We start from the raw sequence: 20324 nt of genomic DNA on the forward strand, positions 1-20324 counted from the left end.
TGAATGCCACCCCTATACAACGCATAAAGAATCCCTGGGCATTTTCCGACGTGCAGTTCATGTTTCTGTCCTTGACACTGCACTGCTGGGCCTATGTGGCAAATTCCTGCATGAGAAAGAAGCTTGCTTTTGTCTCATCTTTTTTCTCAAAGCTTCCCAGGGGAGTGTCAATTCCTGTTTTGTGAATCCTTCAGGAACTAAAGGACACATCAGGAAAGCAATTTAGGAAATGCATTAACTAACCCAAGTGAAGGAGAATATCTGTTTGGTTTCTATACCTATTCAGAGGAGGCTGGCTATAAGAAGCAAGGAGCCACGGAGGCGGTTGTCGAAATTTGCAAGCCATTTCTTCAGTCTCCTCTTTGAAATTTTGCGTAACTTCTGAGTCTCATAGATCTGTGACTGCTTGGGAAGAGAGGCAGGAGAAGAGAGAGAGTAAGGGAGAAAAGGATAGAGAGAAGAGGTGGGGGTGTGAGAGAGAGAGAGAGAGAGAGAGCGCGGCCACACGCATGGGCATCTATAGTTGAAAACACGATTGAAATACATGCTTTTAAAGTATCTTAACTCTTATCAATATGTGGAACAAAATTCAAAATTTATATTCAAAATTTTAATTTAAATTCAAAATTTAAAATTTATATTTTGAATATAAAATTTGAATATAAAATTATATTCAAAATTCAAAATTTATATTTTCTGCTTGTAAATAACGATACTAGTTAAGATTATGGGCTTTCATTCTCTCTGAATTATGGGTTAATTGATGTAAAAACCACAACAATCTGATTACACAGGAGGAAACTGAGGCTTAAGGTTAGTCATTTTGCCTGTCACCCACCTGACATGCCACCCCGATGATGAGACCACAGAGCCTGAACCCGATGTGTGTGCAAGCTGCCTCTTCCTACATGTTTCCTGTATACCGGGCCAGACACCTAGTGTCATATAAATGGAGCTTTATTAATAACAATTCTGAGATAGACTTATTGTGTTTTTTTTGTTTGTTTTGTTTTATTTTGTTTTGTTTTACAACTTCTAAGTAACCCAGCAATCAGTGCTGGTTTACAGAACACATTGCTAACTGTTAACTAGATTTGTCAGGTGGAAGAGAGATTTATCATATTTTCGACAGCTACAGAGCATATATAAAATGGTATTATTTATAGTATAAAGTATTAGGAGCCCAGGTTTTCAGAAACAGCTCTGTGAAGTGGTGAACATTGTTTCATCTGCCTAAGCTTCATGTTCCTCATGTGGGAAGTGTAGAGTGAATTCACATGCAATGACACTTCTAGCTCTAAGCCCAGTGATTTGGAAGTTGGCCAGGAAAGTCCTAGGAAGAAATATTACATGCAGCTCAATAGGATGACTCAGGTTATCCGAATATAGAATCATCTACTTCTTAAAGTTATCAGATCCATATCATTCAAAATAGTCAAAAGAATTCCTTGCTAGGGTGAATTGTGTTAAGTTGAAAGGTGAATTGTATTTGCTCTTAAAGAAATTTTACTCCTCTGAGTTTCTTAATTTGCTTGTATGAACTAAATACATGTATGGTAAGAGGAAACTTAAGAAGGGGCCTAGCAGAAGTTATAATTCAGGTTTTTCTGCGGGAAAAAATAAAACAAAACAAAATAATATAACCCTGTAGACTGAAACCAAGGCTCCAATTACTGTGTGAATTCTGGCAGCAAAGCAATAGAAAAATAAACCCAAACACCTGCTGTGTGTTTATGTAAATCAAGTTGAGGCAGGATTACTTTTCTAAAATTTCCCAGGTAATGGTGGCTCAATAATGTTGGCTTTATAGGTAACTAATGTAAATTTGATCAGTGTTTTTTAAAATGTAGTCCTCAGGCCATCTGCATCATAATCAGTCTATTAAAATTATAGATCCCTAGCCTCTAAAACTTTTGAATCAGAATTGCTCTCTCTCTTCCTGTCTCCCTCTCCCCTCTTGCCCCTCAATTTAAACAAGCATCCTTGTCAATGATTTTAAAATAATTTGACAAGGATGCACAGTACGTGGGTAAACTGTCTCCTTTTGATAAGGATCCTGTAGTAGCTGCACCAACCATGAATACTTCATTAAAAAAATTCATTCATGATTAAAATGATGAACTACAAAGGTCATCTGAACAGTAAAATATTGAGATGGTTTTATTTATAATTTATTTAACATTTATGAAAAATCTAAGAAGCCCTGGGCTCTATAATATTAGATGTTAGTCATATCACTTTTTCAAGATGAAAAAGGAAAAACTTTTTGTAACTAAAATCTTTCTTTAATTTTAAGAATTATTATCATGAAAATGTTGAGTGTTCTAATTTCTTTTAGCCTGAACACTAATATTTCATTTGCAGTGGCTAAAATTTGAGGCTATTATGATAATTTAATATAGTGTTTCTTTTGATATGGGTCATTTAGCTGACTTGTTACATTTATTTTAATTTTTTTTTTGCATGTGTTTTTGTGTATAGGATTATTTTTCCTTCAGAGGCTTTTTCAAATCTAAGTTTGCTCTGCTGTGAAGAAGTTAGTTAGTTAATGTGAACATGTGGAGGCCACTGTCATGTAGAAATGTTGAAAAATGTAACCCAGCACAGTCTCTTTCACTTCTGATATTCAGGGAGTCCATTTCTGGTGTAGATGCATTAAACAATTCTTACAAAGAGTGAGGTAATCAAGACTACCATAATGCCCAACCTAGTTTAATGTAATTATCCTCTACAACACAAACAAATTATCTCTAAAACTCAGTTACACTTCACAGATCTTGTTTTGCTCATAAAATCACTGGCCTCACCCACCTCATCCCACACCCCAAGTTTCATATCATCAAACATGACCTATAATTATTTAGGCACAATCAGGACTAGTCCATCCCAACTGTGCCCCACCCCACTCCACCCCACCAAGTGTCAGACTCACTTGGCAACCTAACCTCACACACATTTTCAAATAAACTATTTTGAAAATATATAGATCTCACCACCTTTCTCACCACTATGTTTGGTTCTTTCCAGTGTAGACAGTTCTATTCTCATAAATATTTTCTGAATACTTCCTGTATGAGAAATAAATACTCCATGTTACTAAGAGATATAAAGAAATGATAAATATCTTTGCTAACCTCTCAAAAGATGTCATAACTGAGGAAAGAAGACATCCAGAAATAAAGTCCCTGAAACACATAAGAATAGGATATTGGACACTGATTAAATAATAAATTTTTCATTAAATGTGTGCAAGAGAGACAAAAATTATAATTACAAAACATTTTGGGAGTAGAGAGGTATTACAGAATGCCCTTCAGGTTGAATAAATCTTGGATAGCTGAAGGGGAGAATGAAAAGTATTCGAAGACACAGTGAGGGCACAGCATGAGCAGAGATTGGGAAGTGCTGGTGCATGTTGGGGATGAGAAATGAGGTTAGAAGGAGTATTATCTGGGGAGAAGAGTTTGGATAGGTGTGTCACAGTCAAATCATAGCACCCCTTGATTGTCAGAGGAGGTTTAACTTTGAGTGTCCCGAGAGGTTGGCTGCAGTTCTTAAATAAAAGACTACCATATTGAAATTTTAAGTAGATTGTTTTAGTAATATTAAAAAAAAAAGGTAATTATGAGACTTAAGGTTGTGGGCAAAAGCCTAGCATTTAGGTTGCTGATTGCATTAAAAGCAGGGAGGATGGTGGTGGTAATGGCTGCAGGGCAATGGATGAAATGAGGTAAATACAGCAGAAAACCACACCTGAGACAAAGTATATGTACCAGGAGCACTTAGTAGTACAGATCAAAATCTCTAATTTCTTTCTTTTTTTTGTTTTTTTTTTCTTTTAGCTTAGTTCATTTCCATTGTTTCCACTGTATGATTGAGGGTGGAAATTTTATTATTAATAGTTTCTATTGTAATAGATCTCAATTTTGTGTTGAAAAAATTATCCAATTGGCTTGAGTTACTTTCTTTCTTAAAACAAATACAATCTGCACTTTGCTGGAAGACAGCACTTCTTGCATTTATGCAAATTTACTTTCTATCTTTTAGAAAAAGCAAATCTTCTGTAATCACTAGTGAAATAGAAGTGGCAAGAAAGAATGTGGGTGGGTGTGGGAGATGAGACTCAAGGCATGGCAGCTACCCTCGTCTCCTAGCCCAAATCTCTAGAATTGCCCTGACAGAAGAAACACTCCTAGAAAAATTGCTCTCTCTCATGCCAATTAGAAGTTTAACTGTCAATAGATAAAATCTAATTGTTGCAGTTTTCTTTTCTTTCTTTGCTTTCTTTTCTTTTTTAAAAATATGTGTTTATCTCTTTGATTATTGGCTGTAATTCTTCAAATGACATGGGGGGGAATGAAGCAGAAATTGTCCACAAAGACAATACTTCCCCACTAAACATGAAAGTGTTTCTTTTTCAATTTAGGCTTCATTTCATATCCGAAAGCCAGAAACTTAATGAACTAAATTGGATAATAGAGACTTTCTTTCACCACACAAGCCTCCCATTTTCCTTGATAATGATAAGAAATAGTGGAAGCTGTCATGGGACTAGACTAACTAGAAACTACCACTTGTGTGTTGGCTAATCAAAAAGATTAATCTTTCCCTCAAGCTTATTTCCGACAATTAACCAAAATATCCAGGAGTGCCAAGACAAATTAAGCATGTAAGGTAGTGTTTTATAACCTCCTTTGTAAAGGATATCCCCACTTAGTATTCTCTATATCTGGCTATATTTAACATAACTAAACATTCAAAAAATAGGTGAAATTTCAGTCTTTTAATGATGTTTTAGGGGGCTATTTGAAAGGATATAGAGCTGGGGGGGGATAATAGGTAAACTGGGAGAAATTAATTACAAGTGTTGTGTCCAAGAATTCTGTATCCCAGAACAGAATGTCAGAGATGTCAGAGTAACAGGCTCACACCAACGTAAGCAACAAATGGAGGCTTATTTAAGCTAGTCGAGCTAGAGCCCAGGTCCCAGAGCACCAGCTCAGTGGTCTCTTTAGACAAGGACCCTTGGCAAGTTTTTAGCACAGGTTTTATTCCTTTAGTTGTTGTGCAACTCAGGTTACTGGTTACAAGTGGTATCCGGAGCCCACCCAGCACCCACACATCCCACCCAAGCTGTTCACCCATTGATCATGCTGGCCGTGTATTGATTTATTGATTGGTTGGCTAGGTCCCAGGGACTTTGCACTACCTTGTCAGGTAGTGCCTTACCAGTTTCCTCCCTGAGGCCTGGTTTGTTCTCCCTCTCTCTCTCTCTCTCTCTCTCTCTCTCTTTCTCTCTCTCTCTTTTTTTCTTTTACTTTGTAGAAGCCTGTCATGGCTTCAGTCAGGCTAAGTGGCAAGCAAGCAATCGAATTACAAAAGCTAAGGTACGGAAGCCAAGGTAGCGGTTAGCTTGTATCCCACACAACCACAAAAGAAAAAGTCTATTTCTGTAGTTGGCTTGTATTTCTCTCATGGACTTTCTCACTCTTTGCAGTGTGAGTTAGGCACCTAGGGTCACATCAGAGCAAGGAGGCAACTGCATTGTAGTTCTCTGGCTTAAGACTGTTTGACTTTGGCGTGGCCTCGGGCCTGATTGCTAGCAGAGACTTCAGAGAGAAGACAGTGCTCAGGGAAGGAGAAAGACAGAACAGTACTTTGCAAATCCATCTTGCCTGTGTGTGTGTGTGTGTGTGTGTGTGTGTGTGTGTGTACGCTCCTGCACTGTGTCTCCTACCAGGCACCCATAAAGTTTAAGTTTTATTGAACTTTAATTGTCTAAAACCAGTCATAGGTGGGTTGATAAAAAGCTGTGAAAAAAGATTCCCACAGAGGACATACTGTCTCTGGAAAGTTATAATAGTAAGTAATAAGAAGTAATGCTCCGTGGGGCGCGGTGGCTCACGCCTGTAATCCTAGCACTTTGTTAGGCCGAGGTGGGTGGATTGCTGGAGGTCAGGAGTTCGAAACCAGCCTGAGCAAGAGCAAGACCCCGTCTCTACTATAAATAGAAAGAAATTAATTGGCCAACTGATATATATATATATATATATATATATATATATATATATATATATATATATATATAAAATTAGCCAGGCATGGTGGCACATGCCTATAGTCCCAGCTACTTGGGAGGCTGAGGCAGGAGGATCGCTTGAGCCCAAGAGATTGAGGTTGTGAGCTAGGCTGATGCCATGGCACTCACTCTAGCCTGGGCAACAAAGTGAGACTCTGTCTAAAAAAAAAAAAAAGAAGAAGTAATGGTGTGTTTCCAAAACCATCAAAATCCTTTTTTTCCTTCATTATTAATATAACACAGGGCCTTCCTTCACTTAAGCAAATCATTACTATATGAGAACACTTTTAGTTAGCAAAGGACCCCGACTTTCTCAGTGTTTTTCTGTATTCTAGGAAAGCTACTAAGTGTTCAAAGAACTGGCAGCCGACACCCCACAGAGATAAGATTACCTGTGCCTGTTTGTCTTGTTTTTAATGTACTTCTATTTTACAAAGCAAGATGATGTTAGTTTTCCCAATTTTAACTGAGTAAGATTGATTTATTTTTGTGTTTATTCATTTGTTTATTCACTTATTTATTCTTTCAATTTTAGCACCTGGCTACATTCCATCCTCTGACAGCAGCTTAGAATTGGATCATTTCGTAGTTACAAGTGTAGTGAAAATGCCCTTGGTCCTGAAAGTGCAATTATTTTAAATTTTCCAGTGCCTACTGTCTGTGAATGTGAAAGCTTGCCCCCTCCCACTGCCATATCCTTTGGAGTGTTTAAAACCAGATAGGAATGTCAAAGTTCCCCAGGCAGCCTTTGGTCTCCAACCACAATTTCCTACAGCATTTCCATTTGTCCTTCAATCCCTTTCAGCCTTCCGATAGCCCTACCGCCCCAGGGGAGCATTGCAGTACTTTGAAAGAATTTGCAGCCTTCTATAAACGCCCATCACTTCGCAATTAGGATATCCCAAGTTAAAAAATGCAAACCGGGCTTTAATATCAAAAGTCTTCAAAAATGAATCTCTTAAATCGCAGACTGATTTGCAGTAACGGTAGGGAGTTTTATATCAACTTCAGTATAAAATGCTTAACGAAATGCCAGTAAATACAATAGTATGGGAAGCATGTTTGGTTTCCATTGACAAAGTCCTATTACCTATATTTAACTCATGACAATGACAATGACAAAAAAGTCATTGTTAAACAAGATTAAACTATTATACTGCTTGATTTTCCAGGTCAATAAAGTGAGAATTGTTTTATTTCATTAAAAATAAACAGTAGCTTACCTGGAAACTATAGCTATTAAATTAAACATTGAAGAAGCTGAGTTTCATATATAATAGCAAGTTATTTAAATCTATGCTGTTTTTGTTTGTAAATAGTTGTTCCCATTAAAAATGTATAGTTATTTTAATAAATGGATGAATTTTCATTTTAATGACTTCGATCCATACTAAACATATAATATTGATAAATAGCATGAATTTACACTTATATCTTTATTTAAAAACCTGTTATATACAACAGATAAGAAAAACATTTTAGTAATTTTTAGGTCAATTTTCTTATTTGTAAGAATGAGAACTACTAACATCTATGTAGGTAGCCCTTTGTTCTTGTCTCTGGGTCACTTTTGTATTGCTCCTAAGTCTTCCTACTCTATTATAGTTACCATTTTAATACAAATCATACTTGGAAGCTCTTCTCCCTGTCTTCTTCTTTCCCCTGACCTTTTCCCCAAGATAGTTTGGCCCATTGCTGTCTATGGAGTGCACCATTAGGATTTTTGAAATTAGGACATGACCAGCCTCACTGATCAATGGAAGACTTTCTTCCAGAAGCAAAATAGGATTTTTCTTCTTTCTTCTTTCCCTTCTCTCCTTTTCCTTCCTCCCTTGGCTCCCTTCTCTAGAAGGAAATATGACTTGTATTTCAGCCAAATTTGGAATAGGATAGTAAAAAATTTGTCCAAGTACACATCATTAACCACAGCGTTGTTTTCAGAAATTGTCTACCTGAATTTCACTTTAGGATTCCCATTACTCATTCATACTTTCCTTTTATAGTGAGAGTCATGGAGGTTTGATGCAGGCCTGAGGCTCTTTATTATGTAGCCTAAATCTCCAGCTTCTCCCTTTCTCCTGCCCCCTGAATATCTGGCAGGCCATTTGATCAAGGTTTTATTTTTATTTTTTAATATCTGAAGAACTCTAAACAATCATCTTTTCCCATGTTGGCGATTTTGAAATGAGACTCATTTGGTACTTAAATACCACAGTGGAGAGCATTTCATGCATACTGTTGTAGAGATGCATGTGTCTTATCTTTGCATATATCTTCAACTTTCCAGCTGCCTATTTTCTCCCATAGTCTGATTTTTTTTTCAAAAAAATCAGATATTTCAGATATTCATGAAATATGGCCATATTTCATGAGTATCACTCAAAAGGTTATTAAAATGTTGCAGCGAACTAAATATTATATGCATGGCCCAATTAATAGAGGGACATTCTATTAAAAAATCTGAGCTCATAAGGTCTTAACTCCTTTATCTAGGATGGCATAAAAAAAAGTCTTATAAATTAATCAGGACTGATTAGTATCCAGGAGAACTGTTTTCATTCCTGGCTCTGCCTCTAGAATGTTATTTGACCTTAGACAACAGACTGTCCCTTTCTAAGCCTTAATTTCCTCCTGTATAAAATGATGATTATATTAAGTCACTATTTTCTAAACACCTTTCCACTTTATGAATTATTTCAACCTTCAAATAGGAGAATCTTAGCACTCTGTTTAATAGCCCATATAGCCCTGCTGTCAGAGGAAAGTAAATATGTTATTTATGAGAGCATTTTTATATTGACAAGTGCTATGATTTAGGGGGAAAGTTTAGATTTGGTTTAAATATGCCCATGTTTAAATCTTGATTTAACTATATAATTTCAGGCAAATTATTTAAACTTTGTGAATGTTGATTTCATCATTTGCAAAAACAATTGGAATAATTATACTGTCAAAGTTGTGAGGCTTAAAATACCTATCGCACTATCTAGAATATTTGTCATTCAATAAATGTTCTTTTTCCTAATGCAATATACTTCTTTTGTTTTAGCAATGTCTATACTAAAATACATCCATAACTAATTAATAAACTATATGTGAATAACTGTCAAAATTCAAGATATTTCCTTCCTCAGTAAATAACAAAGACACAGTTTTCATTAAAGTTAAATAAAGTGATGGTAATGAAAAGTCAGTCTTGAATGGGGCAAGATAAATTAATTATTATCTCTAGATATTTATAAAAACAATTTCATTTTTAAACAAAACCACAAAGAAACTGTGTCTAATATTTGGGACTCTTCAAGTTAATTACAATTTTTATGGATGAGAAAGATTAGTGAATCAGTAGAGAGTTGAATGAATGATCCCTTTAAAAGTATTTTGATACTACCTGAAGTTGAAGCTGAATTTTTGATCATTTGTTTAATCCTTTAGCCAAATAAAAAATGTTAAAGATGAAAACAGAAAATAAGATGATCGATAGTACAAATTTCAATACTGATAGACTATCTCAATCATAGATCAAAAGTAGTTTGAATTTTGTAGTATAATCTAATAACAGAAAATATATTCTCTTCCATCTCACACCAGGAATTTTTGTCACTCCCAAACATCAGTCTACTGTCATGGGTAATATGCAGGTAATATCATATGATCTGAAATGCCAGTCTCTATTTTATTCTCACTGTCTAATAGTGTTACTTGTTGTTTTACTAAGATGTGTTTCGATTTCCAGTTAAATTGAGAAATCCTTAAAGCCAAGGACTATATCATTACTATTTTGTATCTCTCCCAGCTGGCCACAAGCATGCATGAAATGAATTATACTCTTCAATACTTCTTGGACTAGATTTTTCAGTAGTAAATGTACATTCTACACAAACTGCCTAATCTATTACTTTCTAGCAAGTTTTTATTCACTTCCCTCTGTTTGTCTATCCACTAACATGGTATCACATTCCCCCCATTGAGACTATGTTGGGACATTGCTACAAAAGAGAATTGTTGCCACAGTGATTTTCACAGTGTCAACAACTGTACCCTAGTTCCTTCCCCTTTGTAATACTGTTAGATCAGCAATGGCAATAGTCTTGGAGAATGAGGATCCTTCTGAAATCCATGTTTCCTTATACATAAACTAAAGATGGTCAACATTCACTTTACATTTTACAAGTCTCTTGTAAAATAATTAGTGACAAAAATATTCAACATGACTCTTTACACTAGAACTTTCTGGTAACAAGCACATTTTCCTAAGTATCAGACTAATAATTTAAAGTCACGATAATCTGTCATTATTAAAACTAAGATGTTATAATTAATCCAGAGCAGTTATTTTTGTGAAGAGAATATTCAGCTCTAAGGGAAAAGCATAGAATTTCCTTCCATGATTAACACAATTTAGTCCAAGCAGTGGATACTGACAGACATAAAATGCAGCTACACATGAACATTAAGAATTATTCTTAACTTCATCATTCATATTGCGTTTTCTCCAACAGATTATCAAGAGAAGAAAATACAAGGCTTGTAAAGAAAGAAAAGTAGGGATCATATTCACTTAGATACATACAATTCAGTGTTGAGTGAGAAAAAATTAAGACCCTCTAATACCTATATTTGAAAGTGTTTATTTTTGCGTTTACAAAAACTGTCTGAAATTCTTAAGTAATTCTTAAATTCTTGAAACTGTAATCAATTTTGGTTAATTTTGTATGGACTAACTTTAAATATCTATCAAAATGAATTTACCTATGACTCTGTTGATTTAATTTAGTTTTCATCATGAAAGATTAAAAGAAAAATAGAGCTCCAATGGTGGGGACAAATTAACTCCTCCCTCCACATCTCAGTTTTTTTTATTAGGATTATATTATTAATGCCATCATCAAATACCAAAATCAATAATTTCTTTGGGAGACATTTTAAAGCCACCATAAATTATTGTATAATTTGAAGGCTTTATTAAGTATATTGACAGTAGATTATGGTTGGGAAACATATTTGGATTCCTAGATTTATGACAGATTTAGTTACAAAGGAAATGAATTTGATGGATAACACAGGCAGCTTTGAGCTACATGAAAAAATCACAATTTTTTATAATATTACTGTCTCACATTGAACTATCTGGTGCCTTATAGTCCAAGGTTGAAGCAAATATTTTATTAGAAATCATATCAATTTTAGATAATAAAATGCCCATATTCTATCACTGAATAAATACAAGCTCTTCAACAATCCCCTTTTAAATTAATAGAATATATCAGTTTATGTATTATAATATGAATCCAGTAATAATAAAGGATTCATTTTTCACCCTTCTTAACCTTGCTCTTTTATGTGAAGTCTTCTCATGGAGGTGTCAATCTGATATGAAAATGCTTTGTGTTATATGTCATTGAATTTTTTTTTTTAATGTTACCGTCGTTCATTTTTTTCCTGATATAGAGATAATCAGAATTCATATATCTTACACTTTAGAGTACCATTCACCATTGTGGATCAGGCTCTGTTCTATTTCTATTGGTAAATGAATTCTATTAGAAGAGAATTGCAGGTAAGTAGACAGGAGGAATAAGTTCAAGAGCTCTATTGTACAATAGATATGACTGTAGTTAATAACAATATATTGTATTCTTAAAAATCACCAAGACAGTAGATTTTAAGTGTCCTCAGCACAAAAAAATGATAAATAGGTAAGATAATGCATATACTAATTAGCTCAATGGAATCATTCTACTATGTGTGTATATTTCAAAACGTAATGTTATCCATGTTGTACATGGAAAATACATACAAATTTTATTCATTAATTAAATAATAAATTAAAAAAGAGGAAGAAAAGAATTGCAGGATCAATGGTGCAAAGGGGAGTGTGAAGAGGAAAAAGAGGGAATGTGACTGTAGGTGTCATTCTCTGTTTGTTTTGTACCTTTTGTGCCTTTTGTACCTTTCAAGTGACTCTCTGCTTGAAGGGTTTTCAGTAACCTCTGTCATCTGCAACTTCTCTCCCAGTTTCTGCTGACTTCCTGCCCTCATCCCACTTTCCCTGGCCAGTTCACTTATATCCTAGTTTTTCCTCTCAAGAAAGCCTTCCTGTGTAGAAGGTAGAATTGTGGTGCCTGCCATGCAAGCATGACACCAAGGTTTGGCTTGATCTTCAGAACAAAGTTATCATCTCTATTCAGACTCATAATTGGGAATCTCTTTTCACATTTCTTCCTTTTCAAAATAATTAACAAAACAACTCTAATGCTTTGCATAATAGTATGACCTGCTGCATTGTGTATAAAATGCCATGGAAGATGTCAGAATTTGGGTTTTATTTATTTATTTTTTCCAGTTGCTTTACTGACCTTGCCCACATTTAACAGTAACTTCTCCTTCCACTCTTTTCCTGGTATTATCTCTTCTATTCGCATCTCCAGAATAGGAGAAATGCCTCAGTCTGTTCCTGATTGTAACTAGAGAGAGTACTGAAGAGTTGAGGAAGAATTTTGAAATTTTTTGTATTACTGACTCTAAACGGGTTTAAAAATTGAAGAAAAATAGTTCATTGTTTTAAACGTTAACTGCAGTTCGGATCTGACAGACATCTGACATATTCTTTCTGAAAAATTCAATTTATCATTTATAGGGAAGTAATTGACAACAGCTTCTACTCTTATCCAGACATCTCTTGCCTCTTGCTAGGATCAAGGGAGTAGCTACAGGGGCTCCTATTGTGGCTTAGCTTCCATCTGGGACTACAGACTTTCCAAGACTATCCAAGACTTTAAGTTAGAGTTACATTGACCAAATAATTTGAAAGAATATCAGCCAAGTTATCATACACACACATTTGCATGTAGATACATATCTGTATCTACTGAATTTTTACATTTTCCAAAATATAAGGAAAATAATATACTGTCGTTGAACCTTAAAAATTAATCTATGTAACAGGATATATTTCAAACTCAGAAAAATTGCATAGTTAATAGCTTTAATTTTGGTAAAACTTCTATGCAAATAGTGTTTGAGAGATTTCTTAACCCCTAAAACATTAACATATTTTTGTTTCTAAATGTATGTAGCTTAGTACAAATCAAATGGCTATAATCAGTATGCATTTCTTGTAGAATGGAAATATAAGTGACATTTTGAAATATTTTAATTGCATGTTCAGAAGTGCTAGTGGATATGCCAAAGTGAGACTAAGATCCTGAAACTAATTAATGTGGCTTCATTTATCAAGAGCACTAGAGCTGCTATAAATACTAATAATAGCATTGTAACAGTATATTTCTGTTTGTCTGTTGATACTCAGTTAGTTCTGTCATAATGCCCCACATCACTGAGTAGAAGAGTCTTTGTATGGATTTAACAAAAAGCATTCCATATTTCTCCGTAGTAAACACTAAAACCTTCTATACTGATGCTTCTTGGTCTGACTCTAGTATCCACACTACTGAGATTGATTGATTTGGAGAAACGACAATATGTTCATTGCTTACAGAGTTGGAGGATTAAGGTAATTGGTAAAACACATTCTAAATTCAAATGTAGTAATTAATACAAATATGCAAAATACAAAAACAGTAACGATTATATCACTGTTTTATGGGGGAAGTAAAAATGAGCTAAGGGAAGATGTCAATGTACAAAAGTAAGCTTTCCTGCAAAGTCTTCCCTCATAACCAGGGACTATACTGAAACAGAAAAGGCTCAAAATGCCGTTCTTACATAAAGGTCTGGGCTTCATTTCTCATCTTAAATACTTGGTAATCTTTGTCAGCAGAGTGTTTGTTCAACGCTGTTATCGTGAGAATATATGGAAATAGTAATGGATTAGGGATCCCAGATTGATTTAGTCTTGAATCTTCTATTTCTTTGTATTTTTTTAAAGCGGATATTACTTCTCAGGTTTTCAGTTTCTTCGTGCATAAACATAAGGAAGTTGGGCTCACTGACATTATGGTTCTTTTCAAATAGCTCTAAAAGACTGAGATTCTGTGATCATTAATATAAGATGCCCCAAAGAATGAAAACAGAACGCAAAACTTAACAACTTAATAATTAGAATTGTATTCAAGAGCAAATTGCCTGACAATATGTAATTCTAGAAATTTACTTGTGGGTTCTTATGAATCACTTCTAAAGACAACCAGTTTGCTACTTCTATGACTATGAAATTACCAGGTTAAATAAGAAGGAGACCCCCATGAGTGATAAGGTAATCCAAGTAGAATGTGGCAAAAGCAGATTAAATAAAATGCTCATTTTAGAAGTAGAAAGAAAGCCAGCCATGGATGAACATAAACATGTGTAAAGAAAAAATTCCCTCACACTTGAGCAACATTTGTCATCTGGATAAAGTGCTAGATTAGTAATACCACTGAAAGAAAGGAAGGCAAATTGATGCCATTTTATACGTGGTCTTGCTTAGAAACTTCATTAGCCTTTGTTTTGAGTCCCAAGCTCAGCTAATTATTTATTGGATTTATATTTGAATTCCATCTCAGGAAGCATTATAAATCATCACCTTTATTATATCAATAAATATTATTCCAGGTGAGATTGATTATAGAACAGGCCTTGAGTTTCAGATATTTTAACATCTGGTAAAATGAAAAGAAGATGGTTTAGGAAAAAGAGTACCTTGGCTTTTAATGGTGTCTACGCACGCAATCAGCTTACTAATTCTGTGACCCTACAAACTTTACTTAGCCTTTCTGATATTAGGTATTCCCATTTGAAAATTAGCAAAAGCTCTAACTTCCTGAACTATGTTGGAGTGAGGTGAAAAAATTCACATGAAGCATATATCATAATACTTATAGATCAAATGTTTATCAATTCTTAGTTGATTTACCTTCAATTTACTCATCGTCATTTTGAAATAAAGACAATTCCTAATTCTTGGGAATTTGAGAACCTGATTTAATCCTTGCTTTGCTGCAGGATGGATGACCTTGAGTAAGCCATTTTCTTTGTGAGCTCCACGGTTAATCCGTAAAAAGAAGGGTTTGAACTATAATCTTAAATATTCCACTGCTCTTTCATCACATTCTATTTCTGGCTATATTTAGTTTTAAAAACAACAATAACAACTACAAAATAAATGCACTACCATTCTCTGACCCTGCAACAAACCACAATGATTTTGATGCAACATGTCATAACCCAATAGTATAATAATTATTGTGGCCTATTTAAATCAAAGCCTAGTCTTGTGTTAGAATCACCTTGAAAAGCAGTATAATTTCTACCTGGAATAGTTAAGACACTTAAAGTAGGTATTTATAATTCTCTCTAAAACCAAGGAAAATTAATTCACATATCAAGTTCTTCTTTAAAAGTTGAAATTTTCTTTTTACTGTTGAGTCTTAGGCATCAAGTTACACTTTCTTTTGGCCTGCAATTGATTTCTCCTTGCCAGCTAAATGGTAACTACTGATTACATTAATATTCAGATCTCTGTTCTAATGTTCCCAAGAGGTCATTTTCAGTCTTTTTAAAAAAATTAGTCTTTGTTCGCCTGAAAACAGAATTATTATTATTTCCCATGAAGATGGTTTGTAGCTGTAAGGACTTTCTTAAAACACTCAAACAACAATAAAAATTCTACTGTAGATCATCAAATGATGATTCACTGTTATATTGTAGATGTTGTACAAATCTACAAAGTGAAACTTGTGAGAAATGTATAGACAATCTCTGTATCAATTTGCTCCCCCCCAATCTAACCGCCCTGTAATATCAAAATGAAGAAATGGTTGAACAATGACAAAGGTGATCTTCAATAATTTAATTTTTCACATCTAAAGTTTTAAATTATTGTAATATAATCAGAATGCATTTGAAAATATTTTTATCTTTGTGCATAACATGCTATCTACAATACATTGTGATATTTCACACCTACATGGAAATTACAGTTTTCATAGGTTATAAATTAAAGAAATTGGCCCTCTTTCTTTTATTATTTTACAATGGAGAAAGCTAATCAAATATTATTCTTCTACAGTACTCCAAAATCTCTTTTCCCACCTAGAGTGAAAAGTAAGTAGACAAATAACAACAAAAGTAACATTTTGTCTATATGTAAGAACCCTTTCATCAAAAATGAATGTAGTCTCCACCATTTTATCTGCTCCCCTTCTATGAATATCATGTAATTAACTTATAGACCACTTGAGTCAGAAGGTTAGAAGAAAGGAGTAATCTATACCTATTTTATCCCAAGTTTCTACCTGAAAATCTTTTTTCTTATTTATCTATTCCTGGTATGTCTTTTCTATAAGGGCACATAGGTAATGTCTCAAAAGTTTCCAAGTGTAGATGTCAAATTAGCTCCATGAACTTCTTTTAATAGCGATAAAATGTAGTGGATACTATTGATACTATCTCTGGACATTTTTATCATTAGTAATTTTCAAATTATGTTACTTAATTTTAAATCATGAGAATGGTTTAGAAAATATTAAATAGCATTTCCTTTATTTTCTAGATACTCATATAGAGTTAACATAACATAAATCTGGATATAGTTATTTCTTACATATTGTAGAAATATTTTGATGCATGGTAGTACTATAGGACCATGTTTTATTTTAAATATTAGTTGGAATATGAAACAGCATAAAATATCAGTGCATAATCAGATACTAATGAGACCTAGGAAATACTTCCCTTATTAGGGCAATTTAGGAGTGTGTGCCAGCAAGGAAAGGACCCCCTGTGTGCATTAGGGGATATTCAGTTTCTAAGGAGTGCACCATAGTGTAAATGGTAGTCATTCAGTAGGTCACTGTCAGAATGAAACTGAACTAAGTCAGAAACGTAAATTATTTTGAAGGCCAGATTTGCATCTATGAAAACATGCTATTCCCAAGAAAGCACACAGACATCAGTTCCATAAAAAATGCCCATTCATAAAAATTTAGCCATATGAGTTACCACATGAGAAAGGAATATTAAAACATAAGACATTGGGGTAGGCAGATGGAAATTATATGATAATAGCATGTGATAAACAACGAGCGATGCATTTTAGTGGAAATCATATTATTTTGGCATGTTTATGCCCACAAGTGTATCAACTCCACTACATTTTCCTACATAAGGAATTATTGAGAATAATTACACTCAGAATATTGTACTATGTTAGACGGCTAGATAGGGGGATAGAATTGTCAACTACATCCTCCGAGTTATAAACAGTTGTATACACTGTAGTCTGAACTAAATTTAAACAGAAATCTTAGTTTATGAGAAACCTAACATTTTCCATATGCACTGTCATATTTCATTATTTTTCTAATATTCATATTTCATTAGCATTTAGTCCTCAGGCCTTGGGATTTTTTAAAAAGAAATATAAATATATTCAGTTTTTATATTAGTGAACTATTTATCACTTAAGTTACTATCAAGGCCTAGTTAGTTTTGTTTTAAGACACTAAATTAATTTAAATCCCACCTCTTTTACTTTTGATGTGGAAATATTTTTACTTTGATGTTGTACCAATACAAATTGAAGTTTGCAACATGAACTGCTAATGCTAATTTGATTACTTCTGTATTAGTATTGAGTGCTATGAATATAGCAAGAGATTATTTTAAAAAATGAAACTGGGAATGGAAGAACTCCTTCTCTGTAGGCCCTCTGCGATGATGGTAGTATTAATGCATGTATGTCAATGCTTGATGATTCGTATACAGCAATGAATGTAATTCTGAAAGAAAATAATTCAAGATTTTTAGCAAATCTGACAGCTTGATTTTTTAAAAATTGAGTTCATCAAAAAGTCCTTTCTTTACTTCCTAACAGATCAGAGAGTTCAAATCTATTTAAAATATTCATTGCAGATGATTTAAACCACAGTATATTTTTAGAAATAAGAATGCTTTATGTGAAGAAAAGTTGCCTGAATTGTGAATTCAAATTTTTTTGGATAGAAGTGAATCAAGCCTTTTTTAAAAATTATTTTTTAAACATTTGATTTGTTTGATAAAGTTGGAGAGATTTCTAATGGCCTGTTACGAGGATAGTAGAAATATTTGGTTGCAAATCGAGCTAAAATAGGTACACCTAAATGCTGTTGAAAAACAATTTTCTCTCTGAAATAGTACTTGAGAATAGTGTCTGCCAAGTACATATATATGTATATATTTGTATCATCGATATATCAGATATATCATCAATACATATATAATCTGTAAGGTATCCCAGTGGTGGAGCTCTAGGAGTATCTGCCACCTGGAGTATGCCTGCATGTTGCTTGTCTGCTTCGTGATGAAATGTCTGTGCAGTGTCTATCTATAATTTACATTATGCCTGAAAGTCTCTATGCTCATTAACCTTTTACAGGTGCCGCACCATTCCAAGGAACTGCAGGTACTAAAAGAATGGGCAGTGCTTATAAAGGCGAGCTCTAACCTTTCCTCTTGCCTACCTTTGGGTAGTGTTTTGGAGGTCACTGATCAAACATTCAGAGAGGTAGATATTCATGACCAAGCTAAGGAAGCAAAACAGAGAAGTAGCTAATGACCGAATGAGGGCCATGCTGCATATTTCCAACACATATTGATTATCTGACATCCCTCCCCCCAAAAAAGTGGAAATTTCAACTAAAAAGAGAGAAGGAGAGAGATAGAAAGATATGGATCAATCATTACTTACATATGTATCAAATCATCAAAAGATTTTTCTCAAGATACGACTGGAAAAATACATTAGAATTTATTCACATGCTATTGACTTGGAGTTCTCAATAATGTATGTGTTAAATGGAATTGTAATATAGAAGTTAACAAGGTTAGAGTGTTAAAAAATAGGGATTAATACACTGAAGGATCATAAACAAAATTAATTACATTAAGGATTAAATATTGGATTATATCTAGCAGATTCTCTTTATAATTATAATAGAATTTTAATATAACATAATCAATTAAAAGCAAGCAATCCACATTATTCTACATTTTTCCTTTATAAAATTGACAAATTTTGTACCTAGATAGTAAAAAAGTATGTACACGAATACACATACATAGTATAGAAATGTTTTCAGCATGATAACAACTTTAATGACAGAGAATTCTCTTCCAGAATGCTGTGGTTTTGCCATAAATATCCTTAAATTCCATGTGTGAAGGAAAAAGAAAGGATTCTTACCCTTTCAGCCAGTGCTTCAAAATAAGAAAATAATTTTCCAATTTTCTTTTTTAAAATAGTCACTTTGGCTAACAAATGTGTTCTTTTGTAAGGTACAGTGTTATAAGAAGAATGTAAGCCAGTGTTCCTTGGGTAAAGTTTTATTAAGTAGGTATTAAGTACACTTGGGCAAGCCACTTATATAATCCAACAGACTTTTTAGAGTTGGGGAATGCTATTTTGATTATGAAAATCATTATTGATATTAAAATAAAGATGCCAGTGATATTTGTATCATTAAAACCATTTCCAAGGGCTAAAAATGGGCACAGCATAATGTGAGCCCACTTCTGCTTAATAGTTTCAGAATCTAAATTGCCATCTTGCTCAGCCTCCCATTTTAAAAATGCAAACTGTTTTATAAGTCTCTTATGCAAATTGTTAAGAATAATAACCCTATACCCTTTTTTCATAATAAGCATACAATAATTATCTATAATACTTTACATATATAATGAAAGAAAATTGAGGTTGGGTATAGTAAGGAAGGAAGGCATCCTGTTTTCCTCGCTCTTAAAAAAGAGATACTATAGACGTAAATGTTAATCGCTTTGTTCATCTCTTAGTCTCTTTCTCATCACATGCTCTCTCTTTGAATCCAGATGTTATGCTTTTCGAAAAGTCATCTATTTTAAAACTGTTCCTCTTCCAACATAATCTGAAAGCACTCAAGTCACCATGGAAATTTTGTGTCTTAAACTGTCTCCTGAAATGTGCCATTATTGAACCCCACTTCCCACCCCCAAGTTCTAAGGGCAGTTTCTATTTTTCCAGCCATCATTTTCATTTAAGCAGATGACAACTTGTCCACTGGACCCTGTGTAAGATAATGTGAAACTGACAGTTTATCTTCTTCCAAAGTGCACATTTGTGAGAGAGAAGAAAAAGAACAAGAGACCAGATATGGGATGAAGAGTTAGGGTGGTATATCCCCAAGAAAAGCAGCACTTGTCCTTAGTTTCATTTAGATCAGGTCTCCTGAGACTGAGGAACTGATTTTTTAAAATTGTATTTAATCTTAATTTACATTTAAATAACCGC

The 20324-nt window shown here is 33.9% G+C and overlaps 1 protein-coding gene across 7 annotated transcripts in view; it reads left to right on the top strand.

Annotated features, from left to right (window-relative positions):
- PCDH7 (protocadherin 7) overlaps positions 1–20324 on the top strand; it is a 400741-nt gene that overhangs the window by 236806 nt on the left and 143611 nt on the right. The window contains exon 3 of one of the 7 annotated variants that reach the window (XM_012767264.3): positions 18438–18464. The exons of the other annotated variants lie outside the window; for them this stretch is intronic. Within the exon in view, the coding sequence (XP_012622718.1) occupies positions 18438–18464 (27 nt within the window). The remainder of the gene's footprint in view (positions 1–18437; positions 18465–20324) is intronic. 7 annotated transcript variants of the gene reach the window in all.

The sequence above is a fragment of the Microcebus murinus genome, chromosome 3 (assembly GCF_040939455.1).
Source record: "Microcebus murinus isolate Inina chromosome 3, M.murinus_Inina_mat1.0, whole genome shotgun sequence".
Classification (NCBI taxonomy): domain Eukaryota; kingdom Metazoa; phylum Chordata; class Mammalia; order Primates; family Cheirogaleidae; genus Microcebus; species Microcebus murinus.